The sequence below is a fragment of the Lygodium microphyllum genome, chromosome 5 (assembly GCF_053477565.2).
Source record: "Lygodium microphyllum isolate KBCC chromosome 5, Lygodium_microphyllum_v1.1.10, whole genome shotgun sequence".
NCBI lineage: Eukaryota > Viridiplantae > Streptophyta > Polypodiopsida > Schizaeales > Lygodiaceae > Lygodium > Lygodium microphyllum.
Genome location: NC_141139.1, coordinates 19,173,957 through 19,200,044, shown reverse-complemented (window position 1 = coordinate 19,200,044; position 26,088 = coordinate 19,173,957). Strand labels below are relative to the sequence as shown.

The following is a 26,088-nucleotide window of genomic DNA, read 5'->3' as shown; positions in this document are numbered from 1 at the left end:
CGGGTCCTTCTAAAGGCTCAGTGGCATCCAACGGAGGATCGCTTGACTACGAATTCTTTTCAATTGGAATTATTGGCAGTCTCGCGTTTACTTGTATGGGAAGGCAAAAATGAGCTTAGACCACAATTCAACCGGATGGCTCGTTTGGGCTTGTCTTCGGTCGCGGATGCCACCCTTGCTAGTCGTAATGTGCTTATATCTTTTCGTACAGCCAGGAGGCTTTACAGGATTCCGCGGGGATATAGGCCTTTATGGGAACAGCTTTTGCGGATGCTCCAGAGCAGACAACCCTTTCCTGCCCTTGCTTCAGATCATCCCTGGCAGGATTGGAACCTACAAGGCCGGCTGCCTTTAAGCAAAGCTTCTGCTAATCAAGTTTATCATATTCTGATCAAAGATCAACAATGGTTAGTTACCAAAGCCAATGCTTTATGGGGCTTACGAAAATCCCGGTCCTGGTGGAGAGCAACTGTGATGGAGGGCTGGTTGAACAAGACCCCCTTCAAATGTAAAGTATTTCTTTGGAGAGTGATGATTGGTGGTCTCCCGCTTGCGTCGGCTCTTTCCAAGCGACGAATCTCCAATGGCAACTGTTTCTTTTGCACCACTGCGGTGGAATCGGCCCGTCACAGATTTATTTCTTGCCCTGTCGCAAAAAAAATCTGGTTCTTTTTGTCGGCTATTTGGCAAGGAGCGGTTGGATTCACCCTGCGCCCATTTGATTGGGTTTTCGGGCAGCCCAAATACCCCACTCCTGCACAGCCACATATGAAACTCATGTATCATTTTCTTCGATATTGGGGCTGTTGGCATAACTGGACCATTAGGAATGCTTTTCTTTTTGACTCCGCCTATAATGTTCAGCGACATATTGTGAGGCTTAAGGGCCTTTTGTATTGGCAGTTGGATCTTCTCCGGCATTCTGATTTGCTCTCTAGGGAGGACTTCCGTCCCTGGCTTATGGCAATTTCATCTGCCCCCTTGCCATAACTTTGTAACTTGTAGCACTTAGCCCCTCTTCACATGATGGCCTGGATTGGCGTCATGTATCTTGTAATCAAGTTATCTTGTACTTTTTTTCGTAATTAACACAATTACCTTTTACGAAAAAAAAAGAGAGAGAGAGAGGCCTTTTATGAAAAAAAGAGAGAGAGAGAGAGAGAGAGAGAGAGAGAGAGAGTGAGATGACTTACGTCCCTGGCATATGGCAATTTCCTCTGCGTCTTTGCCATGACCTTGTAACTTGTAGTACTTAGAACCTCTTCACATGATGGCTTAGATTGTCGTCATGTATCTTGTAATCAAGTAATCTTGTATTTTTTTCGTAATTAATACAATTACCTTTTACGAAAAAAAGAGAGAGAGTGTGCGTGCATGCGTGTGCATGTGCGTATGTGTGTGCATGTGCACACGTGTGAACGAGAGAGAATGTGTATGTATATTAGTTTGTGATTTATGCTATCATATTCCACCCTTAGGCTTTAAAAACTGGTTCTCTTGGAGTTTATGTACAGGCAAACTAGGTCATGTTTATAGTATTTCAGTAGGAATTGAAGTTTGGATGACTTTGTGCACATGCACAAAATGTGACCCTTACATAAAGAGAGACATAGCTGCAGGTTTTGAGTGTAACATTGGTTTTTCCCAAATTGTGAAGAATTTATTATCTGATTTGCAAGTCTGTCAAGGGGGCAGAAATGTTTTGACTGAATCCATTCAGAAAATTTTTGAGTAATTTTGATTGTTGCTTCTATTTTAGCAGTTCCTAAAGCGCCCTTAAGTTGTGAATTGACTAGGCTGTTTATTGTTGATTTCAAAGATGTACACTTGTGTAATCTCACATGTATCTGCAGGAACCGGTAAAACACGCACTATTGTTGCCATTATCAGTGCCCTTATTGCTGGTGCAAGAACTTCAGATGGCCAGTTTGCTAGAATGAGAGAAGATGTGAATGGTGCAGTGCATGACAGCTTTACCAGATCTGTGAGTCAGAGTGTCGCCATAGCAAGGTCTTGGCAAGCAGCAGCATTAGCCAAAGAACAAATGAATATGGAAACCTCTCAGGATGTACATAGAGAGAGATACAAAAGTCCAAGGGTTTTGGTCTGTGCACAATCAAATGCAGCAGTTGATGAGTTAGTCTTTCGATTGTGTAAAGAGGGTCTTTATGACAGCAATGGTGGGCATTTTAAACCTTATCTAGTTCGTGTGGGTAATCCTAAGACTGTGCACCCTAACTCATTGCCTGTCTTCATTGATACACTCATTGAAAGTCGCCTGGAAGCTGATAAACAACAAGCTCATGCTGGAGGTGTAGAAAAAGCAAAAAACACTATACAGATTCTAAGAGTCAAGCTTGACAAAATTGCTGACACTATCCAGGTTCTTGAAGCTCAACTTTCAGGTTCACATAATAGCATTGGGAAGGGTAGTCATGATGTGACTGATAATTCTGCTGGACAACAATCTTCTACCACGGATGAGGCAAGCCATCAGCAATCAGGTGCTGGTGGTGAAGCACTTCTGAAAGTCAAACTGAATATGATGTACAAACAACGCAGACAGATTTCTGCAGAGCTAGCAATGATGGAGGCAGATGAAAGAAGATCATATGAAGAAGAGAAAAACAAGCGGCAGCTACTTAAAAGAGAGATAATTCGTCAAGCCGAGGTGGTGGTAGCTACATTAAGTGGATGTGGTGGTGATGTTTACTCAGCCTGTATGGAAAAATGTGGACCAAAGAAACAAATGAAGAGTTTGGATGATGGCTTATTCGATGCAGTTGTGATTGATGAAGCAGCTCAGGTAACTCTACATAGTCATATGAGTAAAGGCTTTTTCATAGGTATAATTTTCACATGGCTGAGGTTCTCAATATATCTGTACTTAATCACATTTTTGTCAAGGCTTTGGAGCCAGCTACACTTATCCCGCTGCAGCTTTTGAAGTGGTCTCGTGCAAAGTGCATTATGGTCTGTTGATATCTTCTACTACACATTTATGTGCAATTTAAATTTTGCATAAATTAGGGTACAGTTTGTCAGCATTTATTATGGCATGGCAAAATCTTGCAGGTGGGTGATCCAAAACAGCTCCCAGCTACAGTTTTATCGCAGCTGGCAAGCAGATTTTCCTATGAATGCAGCATGTTTGAACGTCTTCAACGAGGTGGCTATCCAGTAACAATGCTGAGCACCCAGGTATGTTTCTATCCTCGCGGAGGTCTGTATTCATTAAAAAGTGGGAGAAGGTGTTGACGACACTTCAGAATATAGTAACTGGGTGTAGAGGTTTGTTTTGCTAGTCTTGCTGTTGCACAATCTTGTACTATTTTGAAAGACCAAATCTTATATCGTCAGAAAGAAAGTTGAAGCAAACCCTTTGATTGACGAGTAGAATCAATCGTAAAAGATGACCGCTTTGAGTCAAAACACCAATCATTCTCAAGCTTCCCAGAACTTCCTGGTTTGATGAATAATTTGAATTGCCACTGGAATAAGAACGATGACTGTTATGGTGACCTTAATATGTACAACATTGTTTACCTTACGACGAATTGCCAGTCTTGGTGTGCAGGTTCAAATCATGTAGGCTTGTATCTATCAACCTGATCATGCTTGCTCTTATTGAAGTCTTACCCATTGTAAAAGTGTGGAGAACTGGTGTGTCTTGGTTAAACATGGTGGTTCTTTTGCAGTACCGAATGCATCCAGAAATCCGCATATTTCCCTCTGCACATTTCTATGAAAATCAGCTACAAGATGGAGCAACAATTGCAAATGGGAGACACGCTTTGTTCCATGCTGATAAGCACTTTGGACCTTACATGGTTTTTGATATTGTTGAAGGCTATGAAAAGGTGAAGCATAGATCTGCATCACAGTCTCTTTGCAATGATGCAGAAGTGGATGCTGCTCTGGAAATAGTTACAACTCTTAAAACAAGGTCCTATCCTATACCTTACATCAGGTGCTAGTGTAATATTAAAACTTTTTTAATTAGAGGATAATGATGCTGTTAAATAGTTACAGGTCGCATCTTCAGATGTCGGGGGAGAGAGAGAGAGAGAGAGAGAGAGAGAGAGAGAGAGAGAGAGTGGCCCATGTGCGAGGAATAGTGTTATGGCAAATCTCCTCTATGATGTTAGCGGACCTGGTTCTTCCGGATATTTTTGCTCCCTGGCTGGCGATTGTTTGCTCTACTCTAGCTGTTCCTTCTGTGTGATGTGTTAGTACTGTTCACGTTATAGGCTGTTCTGGTTGTTCTGAGAGCTTGCAGGCCTCATGTAAATATTTGTTATACACACAGAGAGAGAGAGAGAGAGAGAGAGAGAGAGAGAGAGAGAGAGAGAGAGAATGCTGACCTGATGGTCTGATGTAATAGAAAGTAAGAGATACAGAGAGAATGTTGACCTGATAGTTTGATGTAAATATTCACTATCTAATTCAATTATCTTCACGAGAGAGAGAGAGAGAGAGAGAGAGAGAGAGAGAGAGAGTAATGAAGCTAATCTCTAGCTAGAAAATACATCTAATACTTGCAAGAAATCAAAGAAATGAAATAGCCATAGCTAAGTCACATTATGCATATGACTTGATGTAGCTATAGCTAGGAGATACAAAGGTAGACATGAAGCAGTAGCAAGAAACATACCTCTTGCAATGGTAGAGCATGTCACTTTCCACATGCTATGGTGGAGCATGACACATACCTCATGCTATGGTAGGAGGATGGAAACCTCAAAGCTCCAAGAATGGAGATGACAATAATTATTATTCCAAAAGATCAAAGATACACAAAATGTTACATCTCCACCCTTTCTACCTAGCCCTAGTTCTCATGACTGATGCTAATTTCCTAGAACTAAGATGAGAGAGAGAGTTCGCAAAAAAAAAAGAAGTTTCTTGGCATATGGGAGTTTCCTTTGCTACTCTGTTTGTGACTCTTGTAACTTCTCGTGTGATGAATGTAATTGCCCATTATGAATGTGAGAGAGAGAGAGAGGACCTGCAGCGTGCAACCAGGGTTAACCTGCAGACAGGCATGTAAGCTCTGTGGACAGAGACCTCCAAACAGGTATATTGGGTGTCTACAGACAGGTTGCAACTTGCACACAGACTGGTAGACAGTTGGAAAGAGACTCCAGGCAGCGACCTGTGGACAGGGAGATACATGTGCTGCAGCCAAGCACAGACTCGGAGTTCAGGTGCAAACCAGAGTACAACACGTCAGAATCTAGGCAGCATCGCATCAGATAATTGGTGCATCAGATCATGCACAGATCACTAAAATGCCAGTTCAGACCTGGCGGCAGACTAAAATGCTAGTTCAGATCTACCCACAGACGTCACTCTTTGACTGCAGACCTGTAGAAGTGACATCAATCCTGCACACACACACAAAGACTTCAGTCCCGGCATGCTCTTTGCACTTCTTTTGAGTTAGTTGAATTTGTTCTGTTTGGTCTCTGCATGATGGCCTAGAGTCACCTGCATTTGTAACCTTGTAATCTTGTAGGTTTTTTCCTAATTAATAGGATTACCTACTGTGTGAGAGAGAGAGAGAGAGAGAGAGAGAGAGAGAGAGAGAGAGAGAGAGAGAGAGAGTTGTGGTCTGCAAGCCTGCAACAGGGGAGACAAGTAGTTTATGCTCAGCATCTAGTTCAGTGATGGAGAATCTGCAGGAGACAAATGGTATCGATGTGGCCTTTCTTGACCAGCACTTGGGAATTAGGAAAGACCAAGTTCTACCGGATTCGGATAGCAATTCTTTGGCAGAGGATTCCGAGCAGTTGACAGAAGGGGAAGATACAGGTAAATGTCAGAAGATGTTGCTAGAAGACCCGCTGTTATGCCCCCCAAATTTGTCTCCACCAGAGGTGTAGGCTTCTGGTCAAGGACCTGATGGGTCTCTTCAGTTCATGGTGGTCACTGCCAACCATCTTATTTCCGATTATGTACATGTTAATGAGAGTAAAGCTAACTCTTTTCCGGAAGGGGATCATGTAGTAGCAGTCATGGGAACAGAACTGGTTCTACAACAGATTGCTGCCTTCCATGAGAGGGCAGCCATCCTCTATTTCACAAGAGGGATTCCCTTGATCACAAGGATTCGTACCTGGCTGTAGTCTATGCTTGTAAATGTGCAACAGTGTCAAGAACATGCTTCAGGGCCTATGCAAGCCCCTCTTGTTGAAGAAATTTATGATGGTCGCAAGGGGTTTTTTGAGGTGCTTTTTCGCTCCTCGGAAGTGCGGTCTTTCATCATGCAGTGCATCCCTTTGTTTTTGGATGGGCAGCTGGTTCACATGGTCCCTTGGAGGCCCGTGGCCGAGTTTTAGGAGGTGTTGAGGTAGGCATGCCCTATTTGGGTGGAGGTGGTTGATTTCGGTGCCATCTCTGGAGACTCCTCCCTTTGGTCTTGAGAACCTTAGGCGAGGTGTTGGTAGAGCCTCGGCTGGCTTTCCGCAATCGGAACAGGGTATGGATGCTTTGGGACACAGGAAAACCTCGCCAGACCAAAATCCATTTTCAGGTCCCAGGACTGCAAACCTTGGTTTATGAGTTGAAACGGGGTACTTTTGCAAGACACTGTTTCAGATGTGGCCAATTGGGCCATTTCATTTTCGAATGTGACAAAAATCCAGATGTTTTGCAACACACTATAGATTTAGACATGGAGATGCAGGAACACCATCCTCCCCACTCATTTCAGCAGCCTCAAGCTGATTCTGAGATGCTTCCCCAACATGGTCAGGATGATGGTAAGGAGATTTCACAAGTGGATCTTGAGCGTATTTCCATTCCGGTTGTCCAGAATGTGTCTCGTCAGGAAGATTCTTGGGTTTTAGTGGTTAGACGTAATGCAAGACAAGCTTCTCGTTCGGCTCCTGCGCGCCCATTGCCACACCCCATTACTCAGACCTTTCAACGAAGAGGTGAGGAGTTTTACATGAACCCTCTATCTTCCCGTGCTCTGGCGGGGGATGATAACAGGAATTCCAATTCTGCTTTGCACTTTGATGCGTAGGGGAGGCTTGTGCCTCCTAGGAATGTTTTTTGGTCACAGCAACATCAGTTCCCTTCTCCTGCTTCCATTGCTAGTTTGCAAAGGGCAGACCTTGTCGATGTAATTCAAAGCGAGATGGAAAGGTTCTAGGCAGCTAAAGCTTTAGATGTAAAAGGAAAAGGAAAAGCGGTGGTTCAGTAGTTTTCTCTTTTTTGATTTATTATGAGAATTGCTTTGTGGAATGTGAAAGGTATCTCTTCGGGCAGCAAGCAGTATTGGTTGTGAAAAGTTGTGCTTGTTGGAAATTGGGATGTTTTTTGTGCTGTGGAGCACAAACAACATTCTTTGGTTGGATCTTCTTATGTGTATAAGGATTATGCGGTCTTCTTTAGTGGTCGCGCTCCGCATAAATCAGGAGTTATGTTGGTTGTCAAATCCTCCCTGCAACCAGCATTGGTTTCTTAAGATACCCGTGGCCGATTTCTGATTCTGGAAATATGTTATGAGGGGAAGGTTTCGTGGATTGTAGGCGTGTATGCTCCTTTTAATGCAAGGGAACGTCGTCAGCTTTGGGATGACCTGCATTGCCTCGCCTTGGCTCGTCAAGGTTTTGTTATGGGTGATTTTAATGCCTGTGTTTTTGCAGATTAGGCGACCTCTCTGCATTTGGTTATGGATGGCCATGAGCGACAAGCTTGGGATGCTCTTGCAGCGGCATCTTTGAAACAGGATATGTGGTCCTGGATGTATCCACCACAAGCCAGATATACTTATTGCTCTCTTCAACATCCAAATACTTGGGCCAGATTGGATAGGATCTACATCTGCCAAATTGACTTCTTTCTTCCTGCAGTCATTGACATGTGGGTGGAAAGACAACATGTTTTGTCAGATCATTACCCTTTGGTCCTGGAAATGAGCCACAGACCTGTTCATGCATTCAAGGCTCTTCTTGCCCATTTGCCTCTTCGGTTTAATCAATATTTTTTGCAGCAAAATCAGTTTTTGGAAGATGTTCAGCAACTGATAGCTTCTTTTAGCACGAAGGTCCTATCTAGAGGGATGCAAGCATGGGCGGTTTTTAGGGATAATGCGCGAGTGTTATTCCAACAATATGGTATTCAGCATGCATCCTCATTTCAAGCTGAATTGCAGCATGCTCAATCTTTATTAGCTCACTCCTTGTCTCTGTGTCAGTCTAGGGATTCCAATGATGACTTGCTCACTTGCATTGAATGGCTGAAAGGCAGGGTCCAACCTCTTCTGGACGAGGAATATGCAAAATACAAACTGTTAGCCAGAGCCGAAGCTTTACATGATAACAATGGTCAAACTCATCAATTTTTTGCTCGTTTGCAACAGAAATATGCCCGAGAAAATATTATGCGCTTATAGGATGAGCACGGTGATATGGTGTGACTGATCCTGCCTCCATTATTTGGATGACTGTTGACTTTTGTAGGGCCTTGTTGGGTCCACATGGGATTCTTTCAGATACTGTTCTTTTTGCTTGAACATACATATGTGACGTGGTTAGTAATCAAGTCGAACCAGAATGGGTAAATTTAATGGAGGCCGATATTTCTGAAGATGAAGTGTGGTCTCACTTGCCTCGAAGGAAAAGTCTAGGCTGGGACGGGCTTTCTAATGAGCTGTTTTCAGCCCATGTGCAAGTGCTTAAGGACCCATTAACTCGATTGTGTCAACAGGTGTGGAACTCTGGTATGATGCCTTTAGATTGGAAGATAGCAGTCATTAGGTTGCTGCCCAAGGTCCCCTCTCCGACCTCTTTGAAACAATGGAGGCCCATTTCAGTTATGGGATCGTTATATAAAATCTTCTCTAAGATTATTGCGAACAGATTGCAGAAAATATTTCCGCACCTCATTCATCCACGTCAATACGGTTTCATTAAAGGTCGGCATATAATGCACAACATTTTGAATGTGCAGCTGGGAATTGATTATGCCAAAGCTTCTAGCCATCAGGTTGTTATGCTTCAGCTGGATATAGAGAAGGATTTTGATCATGTTAGTTGGTCATTTTTGCGCCAATTAATGTCTACAATGGGTTTTGGGCCCGATATGATTTCTTTAGTTGATACCATCAGTCAGGGTGCTGTGGCACATATTGCTCTTAATGGAGGGATTACGGAGGAAATTGCCTTATCTCGGTCTCTTCGGCAAGGCTTTTCTCTTAGTCCCTTACTGTTTGCTTTGGTAACTCACCCGATGCTCTCATTATTGGATAAGTTGGCAGCTCAAGGTGAGATAGTTGGCTTATCTCTTCCCGGTGGTGGTCAGTTGGTGGGTCAATCCTTGGCAGATGATTCTTTTATGTTCCTTCAGGCGGATCACATTAATGTTAATCGGGCAATGGTGGCCTGGAATCTTTTTGCTTTGGCATCGGGTCTTCACATTAATACTCAGAAATCCACCCTTCTCTCCTATACGGAGAATGATTTGCAGGCCTTGGAATGGAATGGAATTGTGATATGAAGGGGCAATATAACTAGACACTTGGGATATCCTATTGGTATGGAGGTTGCTCCTTGTGCTTTGCTGGATTGGATGGCATCCCGAATTCATGACAGGTTCATGTACTGGAAATCTCAGAGTTGGCCTCTACATATTAGGCTAAAAGTGGCTCAATGCATTATGATCAGTATGATCTCGTTCTTTCTGCCATTGTTGCCTTGGATTAAAAAGTCCCTTTTGGATTTGGTCCAGCCTATCAGATTTATGCTGTGGAAAAAGAAAGGCAATCGTTTGGGGCAGGTATGGATCTCTTGGCAGCATGTGACCACTTCGAAAAGGATGGGGGGTGTAGCTTTGTTGGATGTTAATTTGCATATGGCCTCTTTGAGGTTGTCCCTTTTGTAGAGTCTATGTATTTAGTGTCATCCTTGGTCTGTTATTGCCAAATTTTTCATAGAAAAGACTGGCATTTCTCATGGTAGCTTGGTTATTCATGCTTCCTGGTGGCATGTGCTTAATTCTACGAGGCCTATAAAGGTCTCCCAGTCTTTTCTCCTTTCGCATTTGATTGCTTTCTCGTAGGAGATGCTTCGTTTTGCAGTTTGGCACCCTCCGGATATTCGTAAGGAGGAAAATTCGATGCAAGAAGAAATACTTGCTTCCTCAAGGTTGTTGGATTGGTCACACAAAGATTTGCAGCGAGACAAGTTTAATCGGATGGCTAGGTTAAGGTTGAAGACAATCTGTGATGGTGTTATCCCTGGGCAACCCCGCCTTTATTCCTTTAGGCGTATTCATCAGTACTTTAGGGTGCCTCGTGGATACAGGGACATTTGGGTGTTCATACAGGACAATCCTCAGAGGTTCTCTCCTTTGCGTGTGCTATAGCCATTGCATCCATGGCGTGATTGGATGTTTGTGCTACTTGATGACTTTGAGAAAGGGTCAGCTAATTAGATATATCATCAGATAGTGGAAGCTAAGAGATGGGTCATGGGTAAGGTTAATTAGCTCTCGCATCTCAGGGATAGCAAAAAGAAGTGGCGGGAAAGATTTATCCAGCTTTGGAAGTCTGAGGTTCCGTATCAGGGTAAAGTGTTCATGTGGCGGCTACTCATTGGGGGACTTCCAACGGGAGAAGTGCTCCGTGCTCGAAAGATCTCTGCAGGTGGTTGTGTTTTCTATACTACATGTGATGAGACACTGCTTCACCTTTTTGTCTCCTACCCTGTTGCACGACAGATCTGGAATTTCATTTCCCGTGTGTGGTTCTCGGTGGCTCAGCACCGCTTACTTGTTCGTTCGTGGATTCTGGGAAATATGTCCTCTATGCCCTCTTTGCCTTCAGATTGTTCGTGCCTATTCCATTTCCCCAGATGGACAGCCCTGTGGCATATATGGCATACTCGCAATGCCTTTATTTTTGATTCGGCATTGGGCATCCATGGACATGTGGCCCGTGTGCGTGGATTGGTGTTATGGCAAATCTCTTCTATGATGTCAGCTGACCTGGTTCTTCTGGATATTGCTGCCCCCTGGCTGGCAATTGTTCGCTCTACTCCAGTTGTTTCTTTTGCGTGATTTATTAGAATGGGTCATGTGATAGGTTGTTTTGGTTGTTTTGAGAGCTTGCAGGCCTCATGTAAATATTCTATAGAGTGAGTGTGAGAGAGACAGAGTATGCTGACCTGATGGTCTGATGTAATAGAATGTAAGAGATATAGAGAGAATGTTGACCCGATAGTTTGATGTAAATATTTACTACTTAATTCAATTATCTTCACGAGAAAAAAAAGAGAGATGTGGCACAGCAGAACATGTCATATTTTGTGACTACATTGGAGCTCAATACACCTTTCATTGATCAGGTAATGGAAGTGTTTCTAAGCAAGAAGATGAAATGGTAGCATGTATTGAGGAAATGGCTCCATGCCTTGATATGCAGCCAGCTGTGAAACATAATAAACATTATGTGGATGATACTATGATGATCTCCAAGAGTTCTATCCCTTTTTGAGTCTCAGCGGTGCTCATATGCACATGCTTCCAATCACTTTGATGATTCCTAGGACTTGGGTTGGGACCATTTGCTAGAATTTGCTAATGTTTGTTGGGTGAATATGTTCAACATAATCATAGCAATATTCTGAATTGTGATGAAGAGGACATTGTGAATACTCATGTTGACATGCACAAAGTGCTTCTCTCCTTCTGTGCTATTTATGGGTGTGGAGTCATCCTTTTTTTCATGGCTAGGATTCTAGTGCTGCCTTGGATTCACGTCAGTGGTCGACTTCCATTTAGTAGTGTGATTGTGTAAAAGAGAGTTTTGTAGGGGAACTTCTATGAGGTTGGGCTTACATCAGCCAAGGATTGAGATGACTTTTTGGGTAGGGTGTCCCTCTTCTTTGATATACAATTGGTGCATGTGCTTCCGTGGAGACCTACAGCTGATTTCTAATGCTTGCTTAAACAAGAATGTCCAATGTGGGTTGAGGTGGAAAACTCCCTTGTAGTTTATTGGCCTTTGTTATAGGATGCAATGGTTGCCGTTGGTACTGTTTTGGTGCCTCCAAGTATGTGGGTGGGCAACAGAAATTGATTGTGTATGTGCTCGGATACCACAAGGAACACAATTCCTCATCTATGCATCTAGGTTATTTTGGGGGTGGAACAATGTTTTAGTCTATGGATACTATTGTAACTGCCAATGTTAATATGCAAAATGCAGCTGGTTCTATGGTAGGTTCTTAGGGGAATTATTGTGGAGCATTGGAGCCTGAAATGCACACTAGAGTCTGGCATGTATGGTAACATTGGGACGTAGAGTGCAAGGCACTAAATGCATGCTTGTTTACCTTGAATGGAACATGTTTATGCTTAAGATGTGTCATCAATGTGGATCTCTTGGACTGGCCATGACTGGAAGTCTTGTGAAGCAATATGAATCTCTAGGGATGGCATGGGCATAAGTCTTGTTAACCATCCATGATTATGAGCCTAAGTCTTGTAAAGAAACCATTATGGATGATTGAGACATCTAGTGGAACATAGTATTTGCGAAAGCATTTAAGTGTGGCATGCGGATTCATAGATGATATTCTCTTTGGTTCTTGAAGAACAAAAAATAAATATGAGTCAGTGTGATGTGACACTTTTCAATGATGTTTCTTTGCTCGTGGACCATTGCTATGCTTTTTAAATGCACTTGAGGATATTGTTTTCATTTTTGTTGCTGGCAAATGGAGGTTTGTAGAGAATATGGCTTTGGGATGGCCACAAGATAGAGCAATGGCATGAGATGAACTATGGCTTTGTAGTTGGTTACAACTTTCTAGAGCTCTTGTGTTCATGAATTTGTAGGCGTCCGTCATGAACCTATGTTGAGAGCTTTTGTATATGTTGGTCGGTTGTTTTTCTACACCCAATCTAGTGATCATAAATGTGAGCTAAAGAAATTGTGGCCTACCGTTATAGAGTATTGATGTATTGATATAGTGAAAAAGCAAACAATTCTTGCTTTGGCCAACTTTGAGACAAGAGATGGCTGCATTTGTAAAGAATTTGCATTGCTTGAATCAAGCTATTGAGTTTGTTGCACCCTTTCCTCTTAATAGATAGTGAGCTTTGAGACTTACTATGATCAATGTGGTGCATATGTGTTTCTATAGTTATTCACTGGTGTAAAAAGTACCACTTAGATAGCCAAGGATATGTATAGTTGTGATTGGTTGTTTACTAGCACAGTGACTACCATCTTCCATAATTGTACATCGGTAGTATATAGAGCAACAACAACATGCTTGGTTCCTTGGAAGCATGTATGAATAATTATACATTGACCATACATACAGTAATGGCAATATGCTTGGGAGATGGAAACCATGTATCGGCCATTTTGTATGCCGTGTTGGATCTTAATTGCGTTCCATTGGGGTCACTTGCAATGTTTCAAGACGGGATTATGGCACGAGAATGAGAAAGGGCCTTAATGATTTAAATAAAAATGAACTCAAATTTTGCTACCCCTAGCCCTTGGCATGGTGACCATTGCACAAGCAGTGAAGGATTTGACATTGGGACATGTAGTGGACAAGTGTACATTCTTTGCGGTACAAGGATGGGGTAAAAGAAACAAAGTGCAATGTGAAACTTGATTAATTGAAAGTTTGCTTATTAGGTTTAATGATCGGTTGAAAGTTGTGCCTTGTAAGCATCTCATTTAAGTTATAAAGCATGCCATGAGCTTAAGTTTAGTCTTGCGAGTAGCTCACTTATGATTAATGGCCAAGTCATTAATTAGCCCTTAATTAAAAACGAGATTAGATTAAGGAGCAACTAGCTATTCATAAAGAAAGCTGATCTTAGTTGTTTGGGGCCTCTTTCTCTCTCATTTTGGAGCAAACCAAGTTTGGACAACTATTATTTTGTTCTTTGCTATATAAATTGTAGTTTTCAGCTATGGAAGATGAGTTGACAGCGGATATGAAGTCGGAACAAGAACTAATCTTCTCCTTTGGGCATATAGAATTCACTGGAATTCACTGGGAAGCTTTGTAACTCCATTTATAGTAAGTTATCCTGCTGTTTTTGACGCGATTCTCAGCAAAACATGTTACTATAGCACTATGAGCTAAGATTCTCTTTCTCGTGTAAGATCTCAAGCATATTGCAGTTTTTTGACAACTTGGAAGAACATGATTTAATTATGGTTTCATTGCAAGGAACTCCTCTATTTGTGAGAGGAACAATGTGGGATTGCATGGGAACTATGCATGATAGTTGTTTGGGTGAATGCTATGTGAAATTGGGCTCTAATGTAGGCAGTCATTTTTAGGGTTGGGCAAACTGAAGTGTTCATGTGCATTTTTGAACACTCTACAGTTGGTTGGAGGCCAATATTCAAGTAACAAGGTCAATGTATCCTTGTGGATCAATTTTCCACGTCAAGTCGTTGAAATTCAGCCATTCAATGGCGGGAAATGGATGGGAAAATTAGGGAAATGCAAGGTAGTACCTAATAGAATGCATATTGTATGTATCGGTTGCCCTTTGTTTTTGGGCATGAATGGATTGCTGGTTTGTTGTGATAGCAATGTAGATTTAACATACAGGTTTCAATTTACTTTGTTTGACAATAAATTGGGGATACAAAGGTAGGGCAACACATTGGGAATGATGCATGAATAGGGTTCACGCTTGACAAAGTAGATTGGATCAATTTATAACTAAGATTTGCATTTATTATACATTGTTTGGAATGGACAGCAATGTGGGATGAGATTTGCATATCCAATGTCACTTTTATAGGTCAATTGGACTAAGGACAACATGTGTTCTTATGCATTGCACTTGTAGTGTGAATGGATAAATTTGTTGCACATTTTGTTAAGGTTGGTGAGAGCAATTGAGGACACTACGTTGGAGACAAGTTTGGGTGGATTCAAGAGCAAGGCACATGGGAATCATTAGTATCAAAAGAGTTGGACAGTGATAGCAAGTCATTGTTATTTGTGCAAGGATTAAATAATGATAGAGAAACACCAAAATGGGTGCTAACCTTTGGGACCTATCATGTATCATCTATTGTGCAATAGTATTTTAGCTCTCCTGTTTAGTGAGTGTTTTGTTTATTTGCTGATTTATTTTATTTTATTTATATATAAGGTATTTTATGATCATTGCACTTTAGATTGTTTCTGAAGGTTGTTTTCAACATCGAATATAATTCTCATCGTGCTTTGTAAGTGAATGAAGAGTGCTAGTTGGAATATTCGTGGGATTTGCTCTTGTAGCAAACACTATGACATGTGGCGTGTTTTGTATGAGAATAAATGGGTTGCCTTATGTGCTATTGAAGACAAGAGTCATAGTGATGTTGGAAAGAATGTTGCATGTTATGGATTTCGATTGTTTTATGTTGGGAGTGCTGCAATCCACTATTTTGGTGTTCTCATGATTGTTCATGAGTGATTTCAGTCAGTTCTTGCAAAAATGATGTATTTGGCATTTTTTTGGTGATTGAAATTATGGTTAATGGCAAGGTTTTAGGGCTGGTGGATCTCTATACATTGAGTTACTCTTTGCATTGTCATGCTTTATGGGCTCATTTGAAAGTACACTTGTCCCTTGCTAGATAGGGTTTGATGATGGGGGGCTTTAATATGGATGTTGCTTCTTCGCAATCTACAACTGAGTACTTAGTAATGGATGCACGGGAACATAGTACTTATGATGATTTTGCACCAGTTGTTTTTAAACAAGATCTTTGGTCTTGGCTCTATCCATTTTCTTTTGGAGTTACCTTTCATTTGGGGCGGCATATAGCAACAAGGAGTTGTTTGGATTGCATGCATCTTATGCAAGATGATGCTTTATTGCCAGAGATTTTGGAGATGAAGATATTGTAGCTTTATTGCTAGAGCTTCACTAGCCTATTGTTCCCTTTGCATAGCTTTTGGATAGGCTTGCTTTGTGTTTCAAATTCTCCTTTTTGAATCATGCTGAGGGTCAGTTGGACAATTCTTGTTAGTCCCATAAATCCTTTTGTGGTTTGCATGCATTCCTTGCTCTAGAAAACATGGTGAGATTGTAGAATATTGATGGTTAGATGGCTACAGATCCTCGCTCTATTGTGACTTGGTTTGAGACAAGAACATTCTGATGAGATTGCCCATGCATATTTGGTATTTTAAGATTTGATGAAGGATCAAGTCACCTCAGACATTCATGCTGTTTTGGAGGTCGATATTTTTGGATGGGGTTATGGTTGTCTAATTGAGCTACATAAGGATAAAAGTCTGGGTTGGGATGGTTTACAAATGAATTTTTTGAGATTTATGCTACTTGTTTAGCAAAGTCTTTGACAACCATGTGTTAGGAGGTTTGGGCTACTAGACTAATACCTGCATCTTGGAAAGAAAGGGTTATCAAGTTGATTCCTAAAATCTTTTCCCCTTTCGTACTCAAACATTGGCGACCGATTTCCTTGACTGGTACTACCTATAAGATATTTTCAAAGGACTTGGCTAATCGTCTCGATGAGCACCTCCCTTTCATTGTGCATCCGCATTAGCATGGGTTCATTAGGGGCAGGAATGTTTTGCACAATATGCTGAATGTGCTGAAGGGCATTGATAATGCACAACACTCTAACCAAGAGGTTGTTCTTGTCTAGTTAGAGTTGGAGAAGGCCTTTGATTACTTGAAATGGTCTCTTTAGGTGGACCTTATGCAAACCATGGGTTTTGGGCTACGTATGTCTCAGCTGATATACACTATTAGCAGCAAGGCCTCTTCGCATGTCATGCTGAATGGTGGTGTTACTCGGCCCTTCCCTTTTACTAGGTTGGTCCGACAAGGTTGTCCTCTCAGCCCTCTATTTTCTGCCCTTGCTACACATCCGATTCTCACTATGTTGTCCTATCTTCTTGAGATTGGGTAGTTGGCTGGTTTATCCCTTGCGTTAAATGAACAGTTTATTGGGCGGGGCACTGGCCAATGACACATTTATGATATTGAAACCTGAGAGGGACAACCTTCGTAGAGGATTGAATGTTTGAAAGTTGTTTAGCGATGCTTTGGGCTTCATATGAATGCCACCAGATCGTGTTATTGATTAGCTGCTTAGAATCAAATTTACAAGTATTGGGGTGGCTGGGTGAAGTAGTTCCACATGGTCATATTGCTTGGCATATGGGTTATCCTTTCGGTGTGCATATATAATCTAAATTGCTGCAATGGATTTCTTAGAAGTTGGATGCCAAGTTTCTGTATTGGAAAGTTCAAGCGCTCAATTTTTGCCTTCTGTTTTACTGACCCATTTGACATGCTCATGGAAGACAATCCTTTAGAAGGTGACTTGGCATCCATGAGAGGATAGATTGCACATGAATTTCTTGGAAATAGAATTATTGGCTGTCTCTTGCTTGCTCTCATGGGAAGGGAAACATGAAGATTGTTCCAAGTCATGGTAACTGTGAAACACATTTCGCTGGCATTGAAATGTGAAACACTTGAAATGTTTTGTGTTTCTTTCACTGAAGCGCGAAATGACCTAAGTGAAACGATTGATTAAAACAATGTTTAAATGAAAAACAATTGTTTTTCTTGCTTTTTTGAGAGTTTTAAGACACTTTGCATATATGATAGATATCATTTGTTCATGTGAAAGGATTCACATGGTATAAATGTGTAAGTTGCAACTCATTGTTTATAAAGAAATCTATCTCATATATATTATTCAGGTGTTTCACTTGGCGTTTCGCTTGGGACTTGCCCAAAGGTGAAACGATTCAAGGGTGAAACATTTCAGGGTGAAGCATTTCGCGGTTACCTTGTTCCAAGTTCAATTGAATGGTAGGTTGGGTCTTGGTTTCTATTGGAGATGCAACCCTCTCAGCTCCCAATGTGCTTATGTCCTTCCACATAGCCAAATGGGTTTTCCGAATTCCTCGTGGATTTTGTAGTGTGTGGAACATGATCTCTTGGCATTTGCATGATTGGTACCCCTTCCCCACTCTTTATTTGGATCATCCTTGGCAAGATTGGAGATTCACATGTAGGTTGCATCTAGACCGTGCCTTAGGCCTTAGTCAACTAGAGCTATCGTCTTGATTAGAGATCGTTATTGGCTGGTGGCCAAGGCCAATGCTGTTTGGGGCTTACACAAAAGCAGAAAATGGTGGAAATCAAATGTGATGGAAGGATGGCTTAATAAGATCCTGTTCGAATGCAATGTCTTCCTTTGGAGAATGTTGATAGATGGTTGGCCCCTCACCTCTGCCCTCTCCATGCATTGTATTTCAAATGGTAACTTCTTCTTTTGTACTACGAGTGTGAAGTCTTCTCGTCATAGATTCATCTCTTGTCCTTTGATTAGGAAGATTTGGTCCATGATGTCTGACATTTGGAGGGCTGGGACGGGTCCTTCCATCCATCCATCTGATTGGGTCTTTGTCAAGGCAAAATATTCTACTCTGGCACAGCCACATATGAAAATTTAATATCATTTTCTTAGATTTTGGGTCTACTAGCATAATTAAATTGCCCGGAATGCTTTCATATTAAACCTCCCAAGTCTCAAAGTCAACTTGCAAGGCTGAAAGGTCTCCTTCATTGGTAACTGGATCTTGCTCAACACACTGGTTTTCTCCCTAAGGAGGATTTGGTCCCTTGGCATACAGCAGTCTCTTTTGTTGAAGTGCCGTGACTCTTGTATTTCTCATGCTTTTACTAATATAATTACCCATTACAGGGGGACCGAGGGGGTGGGGGGTGGGGAGTGAGTGGCAGGGGGGTGTGAGGGAGGGGGGGGGATTATTTGTGTTGGATAACGTCCCATCCTAGTGGATGATATGCAATTCATGCAACATACATTATTGTGCCAATTTGGTAATAATGTGGTGCATATGTCAAAGATGAAATTGGAAGACATAGGTTTGATTGGGTAGAACATCATGTTGTTTGCTATCTGATGGCGGTGTGGCTTTTTACACTTAAGGCTCCTACTCACCATTTACTCGGTCTTGTCTTACTTAGTCAAATGTGCATATACTTGGTTTAGACTTGTTTTGTGCAGGGTATTTCTTTGTACCTCAACACTTTAAAAGTGTAAGATGAATACCTTTAGCAATCTTTAGTCAACAGAAATATTTAGGAGAGTCTTACTCAGTTGCCTACAAGTGATTTTAGAAGTCATGTTGCTGTAGAGCCTTGTTGTTTTAGGTTCAAACTATTATCTTTTAGGGTCCTAGCTCTTCACGCCTACATATCTGGAAGCAGATTGCTTAATTCACCATCACCCCACATGTGCACATCTGGAGTATGTGCATCTCAGTTGGAATCTCCATATCTTTTATTTTTTTGCTAAATATGTGACACACCACTTTGAATATAGAGGAATGCCTGTCATTCTGTCTTGGTGCAACTCATTTTTTACATCATGTCCCTCTTGGCTAGCGAAGTGCCAAATTTTTTACCTTGTACATACAAATTCATTTTACCCTAAATCAAGAAAGAAACACTTATGACTTGCACATGATGTAAACTTGTTCCATGAATGCATCAGACAGCTCAAGTTGTTACTTAGAACGGCCAGCTCTAAGGCTTGAGCCATCAAAATGAATCTCAAAGAAAATGGTGCAAGCGTATGTGAAAATAATAAAGAGAGTTCATACAAGCATATGAATGGAAGGTTGACTTCATGGGGGTTGTGTTTTGCCATGCTCCTGGTCAGCTTTTTTACTTTGTCAACACTCTAGGAAAAACTCATGAGCAGATTATGGCACACATGCCATCAGTTCTTCAAGTTGCTAGTAGGTTGTTATGCAAAACATGTCACATCACATCATTTCATTTCAGCTAGATGTTTTACTTCTCACATTGACCTGCATATAAGATATAGGTAAATTCATTTTAACATTCTTCTAATTTTTAGTTGGGTCCAGATAAGTTTGCAATACATCAGGATAGCCTTGAAAGACCGTGGCAGCCGCTTGGTATCCATTTTGATATGGTTCTTAAACTTCACAAGGAAAGCATTGTGTGTTTTGAAAGTTCTAACCACAAGTCGAGATCATTAATGATATTAATAATCTGGAAAGGTCTGTTGGACAGCTGTGCTCTCAATTTCTTGGAATGCTTCCCTGAGATTGGGTAAATCCCATAATGATATTCATACTCATCTCTCACCATGGTTTGGAATGAACCAATATTTCTAACAAGACATGTGCTCTTTGATGAAAGGCTTCAACATCACATCTTGAAGTAGACAAGTAGAAATGCCTGTCATGTCACTCAATAGTAGCTTGTTAGTTGTATTCCGCAATGACCACATCATGCACTTCTTCCATAGCCCTTGTTTTGACATCTTTTATGATGCACATTTGATTCTTATAATAAATAACCTCATAATGAGGAATATTATTACTAGATTGCGATTGTATACATGCATCTTCGAAGTCCAAATTGATCCATAGAACATAGGCAACTCCAATAAAATCAGTATGTGAGATGATAGAGGTAGACTCTTGTATCCTTGATTCAAAATAGCACCAATGATTCCATGCAAGACCTGGCATGGTCAATGCTCAGCAAAACTCATAACTTGTTTGTGTCTTACCTAACTTTCTTGTTGCTTGTGTCCCCAAAAGAGAGCCATTTTCTTCTTTGTCAAGTCATGCAAAGGAACTACATGGATGCTTATAGACCAAGGAAAATTTCTCATCTGATGTCATGGGTAAAGGACAATCAGGGCTTGGAGATGATATGCCCCAAATATACAATCTCTATCAAAGAAACAACAACTCTATTTGACATTAATCTATAGCTTGTGTTGGCAAGGTTCTTCCTTATTCTTGAAGTTGTCAAAGAAAGTACTTGTAAAACTCTTGTGTGGGAATTTTTTTGGAAGGTAGTCAATGGAGTCTAGAAACTTGTTGTATGAAAACTAGAAGTGCCTTTTAATGAAAACATGCAAGGGAGATGGGTATGAAAACTTGTTGACACAACCCTTTTAATGAATGCAAAATAAGGAAACTTGTATGTTTTACAAACATCAGCTCAGGAAAATACAATTGTGCATGAACCTTTTTGGGCACAAGGGACCATACAACAACCAATCATTGTTTGAAGTTTCTTTTTACCTTTTTCTAAGACCTCCTCGCTCTCTTGAAGAGAAAGCAGGACAATGTCTTCTCCTTGACAACCACATCAGATGTCCGCTTGGACATACTCTTTAGACATGAGTGCGGTTTTATCTTTGGGAGATTCTTTGTACCAAAGCGAGAGACTTGGGTAGAGGTTTTGAGGTTAGGCTTGCAGCAGCTGATGGTTATTTGAACTTGCACATCTTGTTGCCCTTTTCCCAGAGCACTTACATCTCCTGAAGAGAAAGTGGGACAACAACTCAACAACCACATCAGATGTCAGATTGGACATACTCTTTGGATAGAGGTGCCATTGTATCTTTGGGAGATTCTCTGTAGCTATGGTTGGTACAATGGGAGAATATTCTTTGATCTAGAGACATAGCAACAAGTGTTAGAGGAGGACAAATTATGACTCAATTTGTTGCTTAGGTGGTGCTTGAGAATTTGGAACACATCTCAAGATTGCAACTAGAAGTGGTTTACTAGTTCTAGGTTCAAGCTGCCTGCATATGAAGAATGGGAACTGGATGCAACTTTCAACAATGTCATTACTCAAATATTTCTCTGTTCTTCTTGCAAAGCCCCTTTTTCAATGTGCCAAACTAGAAGCTCTAGCCTCATTCAAGGTCTTCACAAAGTAGAACCCTTGTTTAGTCTTTTGAATCTTCATTCTAATGACAGCCCATGGTCATGTCATTGATGGCTTTATACATCAAACCTTTTTTGGCCAAGCTTCTATTTTAGTTATCTGGTTTAATGAATCTGGTGTTCTAGAAATTGCTATTGAGTTCAATCAAGCAAATTATATATGTTGCTACTTTCTTACAGGTATCCAAATGAAGTACGTTCTGGTCGACTTGGTATTATCACCCCCTATCAACAGCAGCTTTCCCTTCTACGTGAGCGCTTTAACAAGGTGTTTGGACAGAAGATTACAGAAATTATTGATTTCAACACTGTTGATGGGTTTCAAGGACGTGAAGTTGACATAATCATTTTGTCTACTGTGAGAGCAGCAGCCAGAAACTCGCAAAAAATCTCAGGAGTTGGATTTGTTGCAGATGTTCGTAGAATGAATGTGGCTCTTACACGTGCCAGATTTGCACTGTGGATTGTTTGTAATGTGGCTACATTACAGACAAGTCCTCCATGGGCAGCTTTATTGAAAGATGCAAAAGAAAGAGGGGTTCTACATACTGTGAAAAGTCCTTACAAGTGTTTCTTCAATGATAAAAATGTAGATAGATTGGGCGTACCCACTCCATTAAGTGGCAGAAATGCACCATCTGGTTGTCCAACTGTGGAAGAAAAAGTGGAGGTACAAAGCAAGGGGAAAAAGGGATCAGGCTCTCAGAGAGAGTGTTTTCAGGAAGGGAATAGGTTAGTTGCGAACCTTGGCGATGACATGGATTCATCACATGGTGGAAGTCTTGTGGGACATGTCGATAACAGACTGTGGAATGAATCTGTTTCAGATCAAAATCAAGCTGTTGTTGGGAGTAAAGATACAGCCACAGATATCAGCAAGCAGGTCAAGAGAGAGCAACATTCAGAGGCTAGTTTGAAACCAGTGAATTCTGGAAAGGACACGAAAGAGGACAATCTACAGGAAAAGGGTGTGCCTGATGCAGGACTTGGTTCTAGTTACAATAATAGTTTTGTTTGTGATAGAAAGGGGGGTGGAAGATCTCGTAATGAAGTCCACAACGACTCTAAGAAAAACTGTTCTTCTATGAAGGAATTCGTACAATCACACTCCTCAAACCAAGTTTCAGGTTTTTCTAATAAGAACAGCAGGGATGAGTGGAAACTCCATGGTAAAGTAAGCACTTCTTTGAAGCAAAGTAAGATGAAGGGGGGAAAACAGTGCTATGCACATAGTGAAATTTCAGAAACGGAGATTGTAAAGCCTATAGTGGAGAGACATGACAGACCCACTCTAAACAAAATCATGGTGCAGGGGACAATAAAAGAAGACATCTCTACGTCAGCAAATGCAGATGCCAAAGCGTTCAACACTCCAAAAACGAGGGATGTTAACATTGATATGCTTGATCTGGCTTCCGGTAAGCGGGATGCAGATAATAGAGAACAATTCATAGCAGCCAAGATTATGGGCCCTGATAAGGCTGTTTCAGACAATCCCATTTCTGATAAAGTGGAATGTCAATCAGGGTTTAAAAGGCCTCCAAAGCGCAAACGGGAAGAGATCCCGTCAGGTATGGTCAACTATCAAGATTCAAGATAGATGTTAATCATTTCAGAGAGCATATAAACTTGACGATGTAAGCACTTTCAGGAACTCCACCTATGGTTAAAAATACTAAGCTGTGTTTTCTTGGTCATCGTTTATTGCCATCCTTCTTTCATTAATATTTATGTGGTTTGGATTTGTAGAGGAGCACACAAGAATGCAAGGACGACCTTTAAAACAAGTATCTAAGGACTCTTGCAATAGGAATGCTCATAATCTTGAAGGCATGCGGGGTTTAGCAGCTACTTATGGGACTAAAAGTCACAACTTCTTAACAAGAGAATGGGAGCGGTTTCTAAAAGTTTTGACTGAAAGCAAAATACTTTACCCCTTACCTAGGGGTGCGTATTCACAAGTTGAAGATGCCCAAGGGAGTACTAGCTGAGAAGGTACAGCTATATGAACTGTTTTCAAGCTAGCTTAAGCTTTAATGGCATTTTAAGTTGTGTTTGAGGATTATGACTGAAATCCTATTTATCTAATGTGCATTCAGTTAAACTTAGCCATTTATGAATCATTTCTCAATACTGCTACAGATATTATTCTATGTTAAAGATAAAAATCCCATGGGTAATGGAGCAGAAGAAGCCAAGAAAAGCCCAAGTGGTAGACACATCCACACTGGTGTCCCATTCTTGAATTTTTGGGGTGTGACAGCTTCGAAACCTTTGAACTACATGCGATTCAGAAATGTGGGTTGAGCAGGTCAAGGTGAGGCTCAACTTTTGACTCTTGTTCTTCCAATGGACATTATTTTACAAAGAGGTGAATAGTATTGTCACCATGTTTTGGTTATAGCAATGTAGATTCCTTCTCATAAGATGTGCCCTCTTGTTTTTGTTGTTTGATGATTTAAGGCTGATACGGACAATAGGATGGGATATGCATTCAGTTATTTGTGTGAATGCTTAGGAGTGTGTGTACTTGTGTTTGTGCGTGTGTGTGTGAGTGCATGTGTTTGTGCATGTGGGTGTGCATGCACATGAGCGTGTGCTTGTGTGCGTGCATGTTGTGTGTGCGCGCGCGTGTGCATGCATGCATGTGTGGAGGGGAGGTGCGGGTGGGTGGGTGGGTGTGTGGGGGCATGTGGGTGTGTGTGGGGTGTGTGTATGTGTGTGTGCGTGTGTGTATGTGTGAGGGGGTCTTGAGTTGTCTGTGGTGGGGGTTTCACCAGTAGTTGGTTGTTATACAATATACGGAGTTGGAGGATAGAAGAGGCAGACACATAGATGTTATTAGAGGAGGAGAGCATGCAGTTTTGGGGGAGGAGTTCATCTTCCAGACCAAGGGACAGGATCCTTGGTTCACAACTGAGTTTGGCAGATCCTCAGGCTCTCTACAGTTTTCTGGAAGAGGCAAGGTTGCAGATTCTATGTAGATGCTATGAAGATCTGCTTGGCACGATAAATTTTGGCACTACTCTCTCAGATCACTCTCCTGGCCAGCTAGGTCACCTTGAGGGGATTGAAGGGCCCTCCTCCAGTTCAGGAGTCCAGGTTACCTTTGCTATGATGAAGACCTAAGGGAGCCCATTCCACAGATTTGGGGGGATAGTCCCTTTTCAGATGGCTCTTTCTTCAGGGAGAGAAGCCCTTCTGGAAGGACAGATATAGAATAAATAAATGAAAAAAGTATATGTATGTATGTATGTATAGAGAGAGAGAGAGCAACGAGATGGCCCTAGGGCGGCCCATCTGATCTGTGTGCCACTTCTCTGCCATCGTGTGGACCTGCATGCCGCCAGCCTACTGTGACACGTGCTTGTTGCCTTGGTTCAGCATCGTGCAGGGGCAGAACTTGCATGAGCCAGCGAAAGAGACAGAGAGAGTAGTGTCCGCTGTTCCCCTGCCCTCACAGCCTGCTCGTTGTTCCACTCCACTCAGTCTGTTTGTCAGTGCTTCTGTGTAGGCTGTGAGACAGAGCTAGCACCTGCTGCGCCAACCTCCTGCCACATATCTTTTTTGCACACTGCAGACACAGGTAACCTGACTGCACACACGAGAGAGAGAGAAAGAGAGATGTGGAGGTTGCTTATTGGGGGTCTTTCAACTGGGGACATGTTGCATGTTCGCAAGATCTCCGGTGGTCGTCGTGTATTTTGCACTACATGTGATGAGACGTTGCTTCATCTCTTTGTCTCTTGCCCTATTGCTAGACAGATTTGGAGTTTTGTTTCCCGTGTGTGGTCCTCGGTGACTCAGCAGCGGATATCAACTTGTTCGTGGATTATGGGAAGAACGACCTCTATGTCTACTTTGCATTTAGATTGTTCCTGCCTCTTCCGTTTCCTTAGATGGTCAACTCTGTGGGATATTTGGCGTACTCAGAATGCCTTTATTTTTTATTCAGTCTCGGGCATTCATGGTCATGTGGCCCATGTTCGTGGTTTAGTGTTATGGCAGATCTTCTCTATGGTTTCAACTGATTTGGTTCTTCCTGACATTGTTGCTCGCTGGCTGGATATTGTTTGCTCCACACCAGCTGTCCTTTTTGTGTGATATTTGTGTGTTAGAGTCATGGTAGCCTTTCATTTGTGTCTGTTTTTTTCTTAGCTGACCAGATGGTCTGATGTAGATATTGCTACTTAATTCAATTATCTTCACGAGAGAGAGAGAGAGAGAGAGAGAGAGAGAGAGAGAGAGAGAGAGGTTCGCCAGAGAGGAGAGAGAGAGAGAGAGAGAGAGAGAGAGAGAGAGA

At 41.7% G+C, this 26,088-nt stretch overlaps 1 protein-coding gene across 7 annotated transcripts in view; it reads left to right on the top strand.

Annotated features, from left to right (window-relative positions):
• LOC148035569 (P-loop containing nucleoside triphosphate hydrolases superfamily protein) overlaps positions 1 to 26,088 on the top strand; it is a 125,080-nt gene that overhangs the window by 75,600 nt on the left and 23,392 nt on the right. For 5 of the 7 annotated variants that reach the window (XM_087677528.1, XM_087677527.1, XM_087677530.1 and 2 more), the window contains 7 exons: positions 1,854 to 2,806; positions 2,908 to 2,973; positions 3,076 to 3,201; positions 3,699 to 3,946; positions 21,966 to 23,356; positions 23,535 to 23,780; positions 23,928 to 24,102. In XM_087677528.1, the coding sequence (XP_087533654.1) occupies positions 1,854 to 2,806; positions 2,908 to 2,973; positions 3,076 to 3,201; positions 3,699 to 3,946; positions 21,966 to 23,356; positions 23,535 to 23,776 (3,026 nt within the window). In that variant the 3' untranslated portion in view covers positions 23,777 to 23,780; positions 23,928 to 24,102. Of the gene's footprint in view, positions 1 to 1,853; positions 2,807 to 2,907; positions 2,974 to 3,075; positions 3,202 to 3,698; positions 3,947 to 21,965; positions 23,357 to 23,534; positions 23,781 to 23,927; positions 24,103 to 26,088 lie in introns of those variants that run through there. The other 2 variants (XM_087677529.1, XM_087677533.1) reach the window with 2 other exon arrangements.